This window comes from Diadema antillarum, unplaced genomic scaffold (genome assembly GCF_040938485.1).
Source record: "Diadema antillarum isolate AM-2024a unplaced genomic scaffold, OU_Dant_1.0 seq00000810_RagTag, whole genome shotgun sequence".
Classification (NCBI taxonomy): Eukaryota; Metazoa; Echinodermata; class Echinoidea; order Diadematoida; family Diadematidae; genus Diadema; species Diadema antillarum.
Genome location: NW_027271690.1, coordinates 2,853,572 through 2,870,000, shown reverse-complemented (window position 1 = coordinate 2,870,000; position 16,429 = coordinate 2,853,572). Strand labels below are relative to the sequence as shown.

The 16,429-nt window shown below is 37.1% G+C and overlaps 1 protein-coding gene across 1 annotated transcript in view; it reads left to right on the top strand.

Moving 5' to 3' along the window:
• The window catches only part of LOC139739692 (uncharacterized), a 65,125-nt gene extending 48,977 nt beyond the window's left edge, over positions 1-16,148 (top strand). The window contains exons 2-3 of the mRNA XM_071650302.1: positions 13,589-13,811; positions 15,167-16,148. Of these exons, the coding sequence (XP_071506403.1) occupies positions 13,589-13,811; positions 15,167-15,791 (848 nt within the window). The 3' untranslated portion in view covers positions 15,792-16,148. The remainder of the gene's footprint in view (positions 1-13,588; positions 13,812-15,166) is intronic.
• Positions 16,149-16,429: the final 281 nt, after the last annotated feature.

The following is a 16,429-nucleotide window of genomic DNA, read 5'->3' as shown; positions in this document are numbered from 1 at the left end:
TTGACTTTGTTTTGCAGGACGTAAGAAAACGATAAGTATAAGATTGTCTCACTCAGCTTAATTCATATTTTTTTTTTATTATTCAAGTTTTCAAAAGGGATGAGATTTTCTCATTCCGTCTAAAGAGTGACACCAAATTCTGCATTTTGCTTCTGGCTTTTTGAAGTTTGATCGAGAGATGAATCATACGTCAAGAACTACCTAGTCTGAGTAATTCCCCCTGATGTCTGGGGAAATGAAAATACGCTGTCTTATATTCAAAATTCTAAGCTTAGCCTACTAAACAGTTTAACCAGTCGAGAAAATGGACAAATTCTATTTCATGAGACTTGTTGTATAAATCTACATTATGCTTTGCATTTTTCTTTATTTCACGCGAGGAGCAGGAAACACAAAATTATTCTGTGAAGGTATTAATGACAAACAGGAAGAGAAAAAAAAAAGAGAGAAAGAGGAATCAAGATTTCATTATACCTGTCCCAAATAAGATTTCCATGTCATCTGGACATTTCTCGAAATTATCCACCTCTGAAAAGAGATTTTACAGATCACCGGTATTTGATTGACGGCAAGGCAGAACGGTCATTGTCATTGATGGTTGCAACAAAGCTCTAAAATGGTTTGTTTGATGGAACGTACGATCTTCGATGTCCTAGATTTAGACACTCTATTAGCGACATTCATTTCTATCTTCCTCTCTGTCATGAGAGAGCGAGAGAGACGGAGAGAGAGAGAGACAGAGAGACAGAGAGACAGACAGGCAAACAGAGATACAAACAAACAAACAAAGGGAGAGAGAGAGAAAGGGAGCGGAGATTTTTTTTCCCTTGGACCAGATTTCGAAATCCAGGCATTTCAAATTGTTTTTCTTTTTTCCCCCTTTTTTGTATTTCTGGATTTTATTGATCAGATTAAAAACATTGTGCTTTTTCATAAATCATATGACATATCCATTCTGCATCACAGAACAAACATTTGATAGCATTCAATCAATGATAACAAAATTACCAGGCGTCTGATCCTTTTTTGGACTATACTCTCTAACACATGTTAACACCAATAACTCTAGAATCGTATACAAAGAAAACGAGGGAAAAGAAAAAAAAAGCCTTCAATGAAAACACTAGATATTACCAAGGACAAGACAACAAAGCAAACCAAAGGCGCAAGAACACACACTACAATCTTAAAAAAAAAAAAAAAACTCTTTTTTTGCAAACAGTTCAGTTACAATTGAAGGGATACAAATAGTTCCGGTGAATTTGTGAAGATTCTGCAGTACATCAAAAGTCAATAGATTGTGAACACATGAAATCACATATTTCATTTTGGAAAAAAAAAATGATATGTATTAAGTTCCTGATGATGACAATAATTAAAAAAAAAGAAAAACAAACATCAATGAAAACGAGAACCACATTCATAGGCATAAAGTTCACTAGCGCCATTCAGCTGTGAGCAGCTTATATCTCCTAGATGTGATCATGATTCTACTCACCCCAGTGGAAGTGTTTCCTATATTTAACTCTTCTAATTCTTCTACTTCAGCGTACATAATTCTCATGTTTTCAGAATCCCTTCATAACTTCTCGAGTAATTTATTTACTGCTGACTATACAGCACACCAATATATCCCGATTCTCTAGCTACTGTTGAAACAAACTAAAATGAAAAAATGTGAGCGTAGAGTTAGAATATACAAAGCCGGTTTCAAAAGAAGGATTTCATTTTTCCCTTTATTATTTTGCTTCTACTCAGCGGCATATGTTCTTGATTCTTATGGTAATTTTCTGTTGTAATCCCGTTAGGAGTTTCTCTTAGTCTTTTCGATATTTTTTGATGAAATTTTATATCCTGGTAAGCTGCCGAAGATCAAAAACAGTCCAGCGCAGATGCGGTCGACGGTATTTTAAGAGCAAGATTTTGCTGGGGTGAACATATTTGTGTCAGTCAGAGAATTCTGACCGAACAATATTGGAAAAAGAGAGACAAAAAACAACAGCAACAACAACACACGTTCTCCCCCTCTCCCTCTCTCTCTCTCTCTTTCTCAAACTCACACACACACGCACAAAAACCCACACACACACACGTAAACACACACACCCACACGCTCACAAAGCATGACAAGGCCACGCACTTTCTTCCGAGTATACCGCAATGTTATCTTGGTATAACGTTTAGCTTTTGGAGAGGGGTAGGGGATGGGAAGGGATATCATTGTGAATGATTGATTATCATGTAGATTCTCATTAAAAGGACGAAAAAAAAAAATGTCGCTGGTTTCATGGGAGAAAACAAACCCACCGTAACCAGACGGCTTAGCGTTATGGGCGCCAAGGATACCGTAGCCGCCGTCAGTGAGAGAGTCAACATGTTTGTTTTTTTTTTTGTTTTTTACAGGAAGGGCGTTTTTGTTTTTCCCTTTGCAAGTAATTGCAATAAGTGATAATTGCAATTTGTTTATTGTGCCTATCAAATCATAAAAACTGCATGATGTCACACGTTCATCCTTGTGTGAAACGAAAAAAAAAAATAGATGATGAGAGAAAAGAAAAACAAATGAGTATTATATGCCTACATACATGTTTACATTGTGGATGATGATATTGGTATGACATAACGAAGCAGTATACAAAGACATGAACATTACTAAAGGGAAGCAACAACAACAAAATAAGCATGTAGCAAACATATCTTGTACCGAATATTTGAACTCATTTGAACTTTACATACGGCTCGGAAAGTAATTTTATTTTAAGATGAGGAACAATGAATAAGAGAGTTACTTTACGCCTCTGTCATTGTCTCTGCCATCAGTTTCGGTCGAGATGGGTTTTGTTTCTTCGTCTTCTTCTTCTTCTTCTTCTTCGTCTTCTTCTTCTTCTTCTTCTTCGTCTTCTTCTTCTTCTTCTTCTTCTTCTTCTTCTTCTTCTTCTTTTATCCATTAAGCACAAGTAAGAAGTACATTATGTATACAATAAAGACAAAAGCAATGCGCATACATACACAATAGTTTTGATGTTTAACAAAATTTAACGTCGGGACCCAATTAAAGCACCTAAAGCTTGTTAGTGGGGCCACCAAAAACAAGATTTATGCAAGGGAAATGGCAGATATACGTATTGTGAAAAAAAGGGGGAAAAACAGGTCTTTACTATAACGATAGACACGCCATGCTCTTATCACACATAGAACATAAACAAATACACATAATCAGATGCAATGCGGGGATCGAAAAGTGGAAATAAGAAGAACTTTAGTGACAATCATATTTTTTAGATAATATGAGAAACCTCATACGAAATATGAAAGAGCATATAATTCTAACGTGCTGTCTAGGAGGAGTTCAGTGCTTATTTGACAGTGCTTTTGGCATGGCTGAGATATGCAAACAAAGCTCTCTCTATAAAAACTTGGTCCAACATTTTATTGCGATCGCTTTGTTTTACTTTGTTTATGCATATCTCAGTTAAACAATTAAATGCAGGATTATCACCTCAACAAACACTATCACTATCCCTTTAAAGTTGTGATATAGTTTGGGTTGAGATGGGGATTCAGATATTAAATTTGTGTGTGATATTGAAATATTAAATGAGCATACAATTTTAACAAGTTTAAGAGGTATCCAAGGTTTCTTTGATGAAAATCGGTTTGAAATCATTGAGATATCAGTAAACAAATTAAAAACAACAATGAACAAAGTGGTCCTGGTGAAATGAGGGGATCCACCTTTTATAGGGGCTTCTTTATTTCTGGATATCCTTGCTGTTTCAAAGTCCTGATTTTACATCAAATGGAATTTGAATTCCTCTAAGAGTTGAAAGCTCTTTAATATTTCATAAATTATGAGGTTTTCCCTATCTTTCCAATAACGTTGGAAACCTGAAGCCCAATCTCAACTAAGACTATACCATCCTTTTACCCCTTGAAGACTATAGTCCCGAGTATATTCGGGCAGGTGTCTATGTGAAGTATTTATAGTCAAATCAGCCCGTCGTCAACGGGAAGAACATTAGAAGATAATTTTCTTGCTCTTACCAAGGCTTTAGCTTTAACAATTAATGACCACACAAGAAAGAGATAGATAGATAGATAGATAGATAGATAGATAGATAGATAGATAGATAGATAGATAGATAGATATAGATAGATACATACATACAATTCATGGCTCGACATTAACTTTTTTTGTTTGGTGGCCCGATGGGGCCACCAAAATCCTACATTTCGAATTTTTGGTGGCCCGAGAGAAAAATTTGGTGTCCCGAAAAAAAAACAATAAAAAACATTAAAAGTTCTTTTTTTTAATCAGTCAAATATTTAAGATTTATGATAGTAAGAATTAGAAGATGGACATATCTACTCATAAATAAACTTCAACAAACTTGCAACTCTCACTCTCAGGCATTCATTCAGCCCTTTTCATCCATCCTTTAAACAAATTTAACTGCTAATTTCCGGCGCAAAAAGTTACGAATTTATTAACATACTTTTCAAAAAATTTTGGTGGCCCGAGGCGGGCCACCAAATTTGCCCTTTTTTGAAATTTGGTGACCCGACTTTCATTTTTGGTGGCCCCGGGCCACCGGGGCACCGTTAGTGTCGAGCCCTGCATACATATATACATACATACATGCATACATACATACATACATACATACACACATTGTATACATACATACATACATTGATTGAGAGAATTATATAAAAGAAAGAAATTGAATTCCTTCTTGAAATATTACACATTGCGTTAGTGTTATCGATCTTCCGGTGAAGCCTCATCAGATACCAGCCACAAGTGATAAGAAGAAAGAAAAACAAAGAAAGAAACAGACAGACAGACAGATAGACAGACAGACAGACAGATAGACTTGATATACCCCTTTGATATAAGCAAGCATGACACTATTTTGAGACTTAAAGTCTACTAGTATCCATCAGGTCAAAGGAAAATATGATAATGCTAGCAGCAGAAAGGAAATGAAAATCCTTGTTACTGTATTAACAAATCATCAGGAGTTAGTCGCTCATTGTCGAGCGCGAAACATAACGCAATTATGATAATGGGAGTGGTAAGCGTGGCGTGAATAATGCAGCTTCGAGAGGAGTAATTTCTATGATAGATCGCTAAATGGCTGCGTGAATGAGAGTATGAGTAGAATGGAGGAGAGAAAGAGAGGCAGACTCACCATGAGAGTTTGGCAGAGAGAGCGAGATATGAAAGAGAAAGAAAAACAATGGGGAACAATTGTGAGATAGAGAGGGGGTGAATATAGGTATTATAAAATTATGGATGACATTTTGATATGAATCACATCATGCACGTATATATCTGCTTTGCTTTAGGTATGGAACGAGTAAATGCACAACTGGATTTATGCGTGTTCACATCTTTACATAATAAAAAATGTAATCATATCATTTGCGTATACTGGGAATGATGTCAAAATGCAAAATGAAATTACAGTCCGTGCGTGGCGTGATAACCCTGCTTGCCAGTGTTGTTGTTGCTGTCTTTTTTTTTTATTTCACTTTCCTTGTTGTTAAAGACCGAAAACCTTTCTCCGCATTTTGAATGTATGGCACTCTGGACAATTGCTAGAGCTGCCTGTAATAAAATAATTATACCATTTTGTCATTAAAGATAATTATTGATTTGTACTACCTTGCGTGAAATAGGGCCTATACATAAAACAATGCGTGGATGACTCGTGATACCGACTTTTTTATTTTTTTTATTTATTTATTTTTTTTTTTTTTGGGGGGGGCAATCCGATAATAATATAAATACGCTGTATACTGTGCGAATGTGTGGTAACACTTCTTTCTGCACAAACACACACACACACACACACACATACATACACACATACATACACACGCACATAATTGATAATGAAATAACCTCTAAAATACGAGAAATATAACGGTCGTATTAATCACTTAATCTTCCTTGGTTTCTTAAAGTCGCAAAAATAGTATCAGGCAGTGAAGATGATAAAGGGTTATTGCACTCTTTTTCACTCTCTGTTTTTTGGCAACAAAGAATAGCACCTACATCACTCAACATAAGAAAAAAGAATTACAATGATTAAAACGAAAGACCAAAAAACAAGCTGAAAAAAAAAATACCGATAAAGGCAATCCAAATACTTGCTCCAAGAGGAAAGAACTGGAGAGAGAAAGGGGGGGGAGAAAGAAGAAAGATAGGGAGAGACAGAGAACAGTAGGAGAATGTGTGTGTGTATGAGAGATGGGGGGGGGGGGATAATGGAAAGAATAGATACTTCGATATTCCTCCATTTTTTTTCCTGATTAATGAATCTCTGATACACAGATAGAGAGGGAATACATATTGTATAATGAGACATATAATCATGACTGGACTCTGTTTCCCTTGCGAGACGTTCATGAGACTCACCGCCGGGTATCTATTCCAAACTGGCACGACACGTGGGGTCGATTTCGGAAATGACCGCAGCTCGCCAATGAGGGCGTGACACCGGACACCAATTAAAACCAATGCCAACCCTGCATGTCGATGTTTTCGTTGTTGTTGTTGTTGTTGTTGTTGTTGTTGTTGTTGTTGTTGTTGTTGTTGTTGTTGTTCTGTTGGCATCACTTTCAAAACTAAAATCTGCATTATGATAATCGATGGCTTGACAGAGCTCATCTGAACAGTGTTGCTACACTATGGGTTAGTCAAATATGCAGACCATGATTTTCTATGTGACACTATAGGTCATAATATGACTATTATGTGGAATATTTATAATTTTAACATTGTAATATTTATGTCTATTGTTTGAAAATGAAAATAGAAAAAAAAAGAATGATACAAAGGAATAATTAATGAGCGCGCAAGCTTGGTTGTTGGCTGGTTGTAACATTCTCTTAATACGGACTTGCCTTGTGGACGCTTTAGCGATTGGAGAGCATCATGTTCATGCAAACTAATCAAATAACGCTTCAAATGGCAGCGGATACCGAATATTGAACGTTAGTGGTTCGTTTGTTTGCTGCTGCTAGGTGTTTGGTTATATTCCATACAGCGCTTAAGACGGAACTACTGATCACTTGCAATGGGTATAGAAATGTGTCCAATGAAATAAAAAAAAAAGAAGAAGTGCTGTTAGAAATGGGTATTACATGTAATAGTACTGTAAGCTTGAGGGTAAAAGCAGTGGTGTATGCTGTGGATCTGTGCGATAATCCTGCAAAATCAGTTATTGTAATGGTTGAATTTTTTTTAATGAATTATAAGCGCCCTGAAAGCACTGTGACGATTTAACAACATTTTAACGGCACTGTTTACCATTGGGAGAAGGGATTTTTTTTTTTCGTGTTCGAGCTATCACGTTTGATACAGAGGTGAAGGTTAGTTGTATCACAAAACATCCTTCCATGAGAAAATAAAGGCTATAAAGCCTATAAAAGGAGATATCAGTATTTTTCTCAATAAACCATAACTGTAGACGGTTTACATTCGAAACAGTTTGCATTAAAACTGTTGTTCACATTTGTGTATTTAACAATGCTTAACATTGATTATACTGATTAACATTTCTGCATTGGTTCTTTGTATCCCTAACTCACATTTTAGAACTATCTTGAAGCACTAAAGCTGGGTTTTTTGTTTCATCTGCAAATGACAAATAATGCCTTTAACAAAACAGGTGATGACTCTTTCTTACAAATTATGCAACATTTTGTTTTAACTCCGTATTTGGAATATTATTTTGGAGGCACAATCTCGCTTATGGCAATCATTCCAAATCCATGAGAGAACGGTATATAGATAACATTTTACAGCTCGATATGCCTGGTTAACTGGATCACACCTGCGCACTTGACATTGCGCGTATAATATACTCATGTCTATGCCAGTATTACCTAAGCGGAGTTCCTAACCAGTACAAAAAAATAATCTGAAAAGGAAGAGTAAAAAAATTATGAAGGCGCAGCAGTGAAAATTTGGATTAAAAATATGGAAGTTATGAAATGTCAAAGATTCACTAATTTTTCCATAACAGTTCTTGAACAGTTGATATAAGTATGTAAATGATTGAACTGATTACTAGTATGTCATCACCTCACAATTTCCCACTGATCTTGTAAAAAAAAATGACGAATGAGCAGTAAGATACATCAGGATTTGAGACTGGGCATAAATGCGTTTTATCAAAAAAAAAAAGTGAAATTAATTTTAATGTTTTATGTGCAAACTGTATTACAAGCTTTAAGGGATTGACATCTTTAATTCAGTATTTGCATTATATTCATATCAACAGTTACTGTTCAAGAACTGTTTCGTGGAAGTAAGCGAAAATTCAGAATTTCATAACTTCCTCAATTTTCATCTGCCTCTGATCAAATTTTCATTGCTGTGCCAAGAAATTCTTTTTTTCTTCTTTCATAGCAGACTATTTTTCAACCTTTCCGGAATTTCCCCAAAAACCAAAATCAGTATCACTGACCAAAGGCCATCCTGTTTTATTTATGCACATTGTATTCCTATTTCCCAGCCAAAGTTTTCTGCATTGATATAGGAAACAAAATGACTCACATAATTGGTAATATATAAATTCATCGAATCCTTTTCTTTTTTTTTATTTTCATCTTTTGGTAATTGTTTTCGTTCGGTCAATTTCGATTTGTTACTCATCGAATAATAGTGCGGGTCTTTAATCTATTGCTGTACTTTTTAACCCCCGACTAATTTGTGGTAATGAATTAGATTCGCACGCCATTCTACAGCTAGTATACCCCTGTAAAGTGGTATGAACATGCTACTTAATATTGTCAGTATTGACCTTGCAGAATAAAAGCTGTTCCTAGGCAATATTTCTGTATCACGTCATATACCTCATTAGTTTTCTTAATCTACCCCTCCCCCATCCCCTTGGTTTTGCTCGTACCACGTGATTTTAAGTTATGTGTGTGTGTGTGTGTGTACGAAAATGTGTGTGCCTAGACAGGTGTTTCTGTGTTTGCCTGTTATTAATGTAGTAATTGAAGAACTACATGTGTTATCAAACTGTCTAAAAAAAGATGATTACATAAAAATATGGCGTTTCATGGATCACTAATTCAAAGTGATTTTGAGTCTGTACCTTAAAACTATATGCCCTGAAGGACAAAACTTTGAGTGCTTTCTGAGATCATCCTAAGATGCCTAATAAGAGTATGTAATTCAGTTCTGAGTCAGTATGTCATTTGTAAGTATACAAGTATAAAAAAGGACATGTTTCTATTTATGTTGCGTTGGATGAGCCCATTGTGTCTTTAACTCGCCTGTAGTTTAGCTTGCAGAACTTAGCATCGTCAAACCAAAGGTTCTCAAAACTCTGTGTCGTTGTCAGGTTCCTTGAAGTTAAAAAAAAAAAGAGAAATGAGAAATTAATGGACGGCTTAATGTTTAAAGAATGAAGTAACACTAACATGGCACAAATTAGCCATATTAGCCAAATTGGCATAATAAGTAAATTTTCATGGTGACTGAGAGAGGCAATCTAAGTAATAACACCAAAACATTGAAAGAAAGATATCATTCAGAGGGGTGAAGGCTCAGGTTTGAGTTTCTTCAGTTTGTCTCCCTCTACAAATGAAAATTTGTTAAGATTGCAACTGCTGATCTGTAAATTAACAAACATGTCGGAAAAGGGAGACAAACTGAAGAAACTCAAACCTGAACACCAAAACATTGTTAAAAGCAAAGTGTTTGATTGGTTATTAGACGATGCCTTACTGTTACACCTATCCTATTCATAATGTATTTGTTTGTTTTTAAGCGGGGTTTCTGGTGATATGGGTGGAACAGACTGGATGAAATTACATTAAATCTATAACGTATTTTGTTTTAAATCTTTCAATAAACCTCTTGAGAAGAGATGACATAGATTAAACAATGATTTAAAAGAGTGCTATACAACAGGTAGACTAGCAGTGCAAAACAAAATGAAATCAAAAATCATGTGTCGTGTTTGATGGAAGAATCAGATTAAAAGCAATTGGATTGATATCAATAATATCAAGGCTGATCCTCACTAAAGATGATTATAAAATTCGTTCTTTTTTTTTCTCTCTCTCTCTTCATCGACGTCAGTGTCATTAGATTGTTGAAAAACAAGATAGGCATTTAGGTACCGTACTGGAAAGAACACAGTGTCCCACAGTGTGTTCATGGTGTGTTCGTATACTCGACTGTGTGAGAACGCTCGAATTTAACATTGTGAGGATGATTCCACACTGAGTTGTGGTTTTCACAGAGTGTTCACATAGTAATGCTTTGTTTCACACTGTGAATTGATGCCTCACATAATGTTCACACTGTTAAAATGTTCGAATTTAACAGTGTGAGGAGATTTCACACTGTGTTCACATTGTATTCACACTGTGGTTCTCACACTGTGGTTCTCACACTGTGGGACACCGTGTTCATTTCCAGCAGAGTAAAAACGTCCTTTAAGAAGATAACATCATACATGATGCACGTGCGCGATATCTCCTTAAGGTCTAAAGTGCTGTTCGAAGGGCTAGTTCATTAAAAAGGGCGTTCATTAAAACAATTACTCTGCTTATTAGCTATTCATCTCCTTCCCTGTGATGTTCACGACACCTAAACTGGATTAACCTTCAGACACGCATTCTGTGACCATGGCTACAAAGTGTTTTTCGTCAGAGAGGGAGAGGGATTATAAAGAGAGAGAGATTGAGAAGCATAAAGAATGAGAGAAAATGTATATCATAGAAAGGTTGGGAATATAATGTATGTTATAATAAATATTGTGATTGTGTGTTTGTATGTTTCTGTGTGTTTGTCGGTGCTTCAGTGTGTGTCAATCAATCTGCTTTAAACTTGAAGGGTAAATTGAAATTACTTTTGTTTTGTTTGTTGTTGTGTGTTTTTTTTTTCGAGCGACAGACGTAAGAGAACATGTTTTCCATAATTTTACGGCCGTAAAAGTTTTCGACGTATTATGTAGAACTATACAATTGTGGAAAACATGTTCTTTTACATTAAATTTGTTACAAGGCATTGGGCCGAATGCATAAACGCTAGCAATTGCTTGTACTAGCCTTTTAATCGAATCCGTATTAATAAAAACAAGCAATTGCTTGCGAGCAGAAGCTTTTGCTAGCAAGCACAAGCAATTGCTTGCTGCCCTCAAACAATTGCTTACAGACCAAGCATTTGCTTAAAAACGTATGCATAAAACATACCTTTTGCTAGTTCTTGCTAGCAATTGCTTACGATTTTCCAAGCTCTGTAAAATGAGCTTGAGCTTTTGCTTAACCGGAACGTTCCCTTTTTTAATCATTTTCATATTCATGAAAGAAAGACCACACTTGTGAAGGAGTGGTATAAATCTACAAGAAATTACTCCTGAGTAGTGTAAGACACTTTTTCATTTCAACAACGGGAATGTCAAGTGGTTAGCACGCAAAATGTGATGAAAATCAGGTAGGATGTCTGACTTCGGTGGGGAGGAAGGAGACCTCTCTCCGCGTGCGATCTTTCACATCCGGGCTACTATTATAAGCTGCAGTGTTGATGGGAATCAGCCAGTAATACGTGTGTGTGTGTGTATATAGATGTGTGTGTATGTGTCTGTGTGTGCATTTCATAGGTCTTCTGCTATGTCAGGAAATGTTTCCATACACACATGCCCTTTTAAATACATGCTGTCACACTCGCCTTTGTTCTTGTGTTCGCACAGGCGTGAAGTCCCTTTTGTTGAAAACGCAGGCAATTGCTTGTGCGGGACAAGCAAAAGGTGTTAGCATATCAAAGCAAAAGGTTATGCATATGGATTTAAGCAATGTATTGCTTGAGCTAGACCTCTTGCTAGACGAGCTTGTGCTTTTGCTTGAAGCAATTGCTTACAAGCAATTGCTTGTTTTATGCATTCGGCCCAATGTTTCCACACACACATGCCCTTTCAAATACATGCTGTCACACTCGCCTTTGTTCTTGTGTTCGTACAGGCGTGAAGTTCCTTTTGTTGAAAACGCAAGCAATTGCTTGTGCGGGACAAGCAAAAGGTGTTAGCATAAGCAAAAGGTTATGCATATGGATTTAAGCAATTGCTTGAGCTAGACCTTTTGCTAGACGAGCTTGTGCTTTTGCTTGAAGCAATTGCACACAAGCAATCGCTTGTTTTATGCATTTGGCCCATTGTTCTCTCTGTGCGATACTCGGTCAAAGCTGAAGTTTAGAGATTGAGGATGATCAAAGCTCTTATCCTTCATACGAGCTTTAGAGGTTTTAGAAGGTAAATGTCTTCATGGTCGTTAATAACGGACTTATCACCTTCTTCTGGTTTACACTCGCTTCTATGCAATTATGCAGGCAGACGGGATAAACACGATACCATGACTTCTCACGTATGTCATAAATACTGGGAACACATGAACGAAAAGACACGCGCACGTACATTATTCTTTTGTTACAATGTGAATTACCACATCTCAATTTTCGTTTTTCCAACTACACGTAAGCCCAATGGATATGGGACAAGGGTATACCGTCATCTTAACTTTGTAAAAATTATCATTGTCTCATACTGGCGATAAAGATTTGACGGGAAGTAACAGCCCATTGAAATTGATACGGCTTCTACACATCGGCTGTAGGCAAATTAACCTAGACAAATTCGCCCGCACGCAGCTGTTTCTCGGAAAATAAAATGATAAATACCCAGAGGCTATTATTCTTGTGCGCCCTTGTACATAGAACAAGGATTAGATTTCAACGGGATATCACAACTTATGTAAGCGAACGGTAATGAAACGTGGGATACTGTGATCATGTTCTTAGAATTAAGCAGATTATCTTCACAAGCCCACCCATCATTATTGACAATGATTCATCCCCACTTGTAATGATATCTCCAGCTAATAATTATTATTTCTCGAGAATAGTTTGGAATGATTTATCTTCACTTAAACAGCGAAAATGTACGTTTCTTATAATAATGATTATTAGTATGCACTCCCTGTCTTTTACCCATATGCACTCCGAATTAAATATTCATGAAGATATGATGCAAGGTGTGTGTCAAATCATTCCGTGTATGATTGTCCTTTATAAGAAGGGCCATAACGCCCGTCTTGTGTCCTATCCAGGGATAATTCGACACACGAATTCAATAAAGAAAGCTCAGATGTCAGACAATGCAAAGTCGTTACAAGTGTCTTCCTTGACTCATCGTAAAACCCACCAATCCCAATGTAGATTCATTTAATAACTTATTCATTTTTATTATTTTTTTTTTGTGATGCGCTCATTTTCATGAGTACAAGGTAGATGATGCAAACGAGTGAAAAGCAGTTGATTGCTAAAGTGTTATCGACATGATAAAAAACCGAGGAGTCAAGATGATTCCGGGTGATACTGGAGACAAATTCCATTTTGATGATGGCTCTATTGTATTTCGTAGTAACGTTCCTGAACTAAACGTTCCTGCTAGTAGGTCCCAGCCATAGAGGTACATTATTCTAGGATGCTTTTATAACCAGCTGCTCGACAACGTTAAAATCTCGTATGTCATAATTACGCCCTCTATTGTTCGTTCGACAGAAGCCAGAAGTGGACAGGAGCGAACGTACAATATCGTCATCACAGTCAAAGACAGTTCCTCGATACTCTACGTGATGCCTGGCCTCGTGGGTCTTTCGCTGTTCCTACTCGGCTTCGCCGGTTACAAACGCTGCAAGGAGCATCGAAAGAGGGATCTCCTCCTCAAGATGCAGCCACGAAATTCAGGTTACCACACGTACAGCAGAGAATCGTCACTGAGGAGGTAAGCGATCGTGCACTGTGTCGCTTGCAGACTGTTTACTTTAATGGAACTGACCAATTAATGCATGTTGACTTGTATCGATCCATAATCCTCTGATGATCATCACTTATTTGATATCTAATCAATACGTGCTGTATATCGATTTTTTAGACTATTTGAAGAGTTTGTTCGCAAAAACCGATAAGTTCATATTTGCCAAATAGAGATACTTGCGATTAAAGGTCAAGAAAAATAAAGAGAATTATAAGAACATTTTTTTTCATTTGACCACAACTTCAAAAATGTACCTTTATATGTAGTGACCAATATATCATTTAAAAGATTTTTTTGTACTTTATGACAGCGACCGTACTTCAAAATCTTCAAAAATGGACTTATCGGTTTTTGCGAACAAACTCTTCATTTGTCTTCAGATTTAAGACTTGGGTAGTCCCGTAAGAAAACCTTTGAAACCAAATCTAGATTCTGCCAGTGATGTCATTTGTTAATCGTTGTCTGTTGCCTTGCAATTTACGTTCAAACGGTGATCCTTAACTTTGAGGATAAGCTCGTAGTTAAGTACGGTGCACCAAGTGTCGCATGTTCTCTTTCGTTATAAAATTAATGACTGTTTCGTGACGAAATTGTTTTAATTTTCGTTGACAAGTGACGTCAATTTCGTTACGAAATCGTCATTTAGTTGACAAAATTGCTTTTTCGTAAACAAAACTGTAATTTCTTTGACTAAATTGTTATTTCGTTGACAAAATTGTCATCTTGTCACAGATTGGGGTTTTTCTTTTCGTCGACGAAATTGACGTTGTCGATTGTCAACGAAAACACAATTTCGTCATAGGAATATTATTTCGTGACGAAAGAAACAATGCGACACTTGGCGCCCCATACTTAGCTATGGGCCTATCTTCGAAGTTAGCTTATCCTCGAAGTTAAGGATGATCATCTGAACGTAACTAATGTATCTTATTAATCATATTAATAACATGGAACTATGTAAGTTACGGTCAGTCTAGAGAAAGACACATTCCAAAAGAAAGAGAGATAAAGGAGGAGACAGAACAGTTACCAGTCATTAGTTTACGGAATCACTTTCCGCCCATAAAGCGGTGAGATGGCTTTATCGCCATTATAATGTCATTGCATACTCTTGCCTTGTCCCCTACCATTAAGTGCTTTCCCGTCTAAAGTAAACGTTCTGTTTGTCAGTTGCTCTAATGATTTGAGTGCATGAATGTCTGGATACTTTACCCTGACATATCATGCAATGTACGTTGTGTGTAGGAAGATTCTAGACAGATGATTAAAATAAATGGCATTAATGCTGTTGTCTCATCTCCTATGTTATGACACCCTTCTAGGTCACAAAAGGAGACCCAAGATCCAAACGTGGAGGGCAACACTGCAGATATACGCAACAACGAAGCCGCCACGCCCAAAATCGTCGTACACAGTAACGGAGGTCATTCACCTTTCACGGAGTCGCGCAGGTTCACTGACCTGAATTCAAACTTTGGCGACCCCTCTAGCGGCAAGAGAACGCACAATCCCACTCAGATGGGCACCACGACGGCGCTGATCACGGACGGCTCAAAGACTTCGCAAATCACCGTCTACGTCCACGGCCCGCGCTCGCAGTCATTGAACACGAGGCCAGAGGCGTCGACGTCGAGATTTCCGCTGGCGGGAGAACGTTCTCGCTCATGGCATATTCCCGACCGCCATGAATACGCGCTTGGCGAAATCAATCCCGTTTTCCAACCTGACGAAGTCGACGACGAGAACGACGGGACAGTTGGCGCGGATATCTTTAGGGAGATCGACGAAGAGGACAGCGATTCTAAAGTCGGGTGTGACTTTGATGGAGAGTTAGCCTCGTTTCCAGACGTAGAACCACGTGTTTCCGATTTACCCAGTGCCTCTGCCGTACGCAAAGACATTACAGACGTTGACTATAGAGTAAGGGACATCGTGACGAAGTTATGACAACGACTCCAAGTATTGTCACTTGTGTACGAAAATTTCGTCTTTTGTAGGTGACTTTATGATTGGATCTAAATTAGATTCCATGGCATGTATTCTATTCATACTACCGTAGCTTTCAATCGATACGATTGGATCGAAGTCATTATTATCGACTTACTGTCAAAAATTTGTTATCTACTCCTGTGGATGTTCCTGCGCTCAATACTATTGATATTACCATCATGTTAAACTTTGAATCAAAGCCATAGATATATGCCTATTCTAACCAATGTATCGTGCACCTTTCAAATATACAAAGTTATCCGCCTTGATTTGCATTTCTTTTTCTTTTTCAGCGCCTATTCTCTTCCCTCCCCCCTACAGAAACAATGGTATTTTAGTGATGTTGAAAATTACATTACCTTTGTCAGCCTAGAGACATACCGCTTAATATGATTTTTCTTTAATATGTCAAAATTTGGATTTACAAAAAAAAAAAGATAAGTAAAAAGACGCGATATTTTACATGAGGTTCGAAAAAACAAATATGCGTCGGTTTTCCAGATAGTTGATTGTTTTGTACGTCGCAAATGAACTATTGGGGATTGATTGCTGCAATAACTATTTTCCATGAAGGCCTGGTGAATTTTGCAGACACT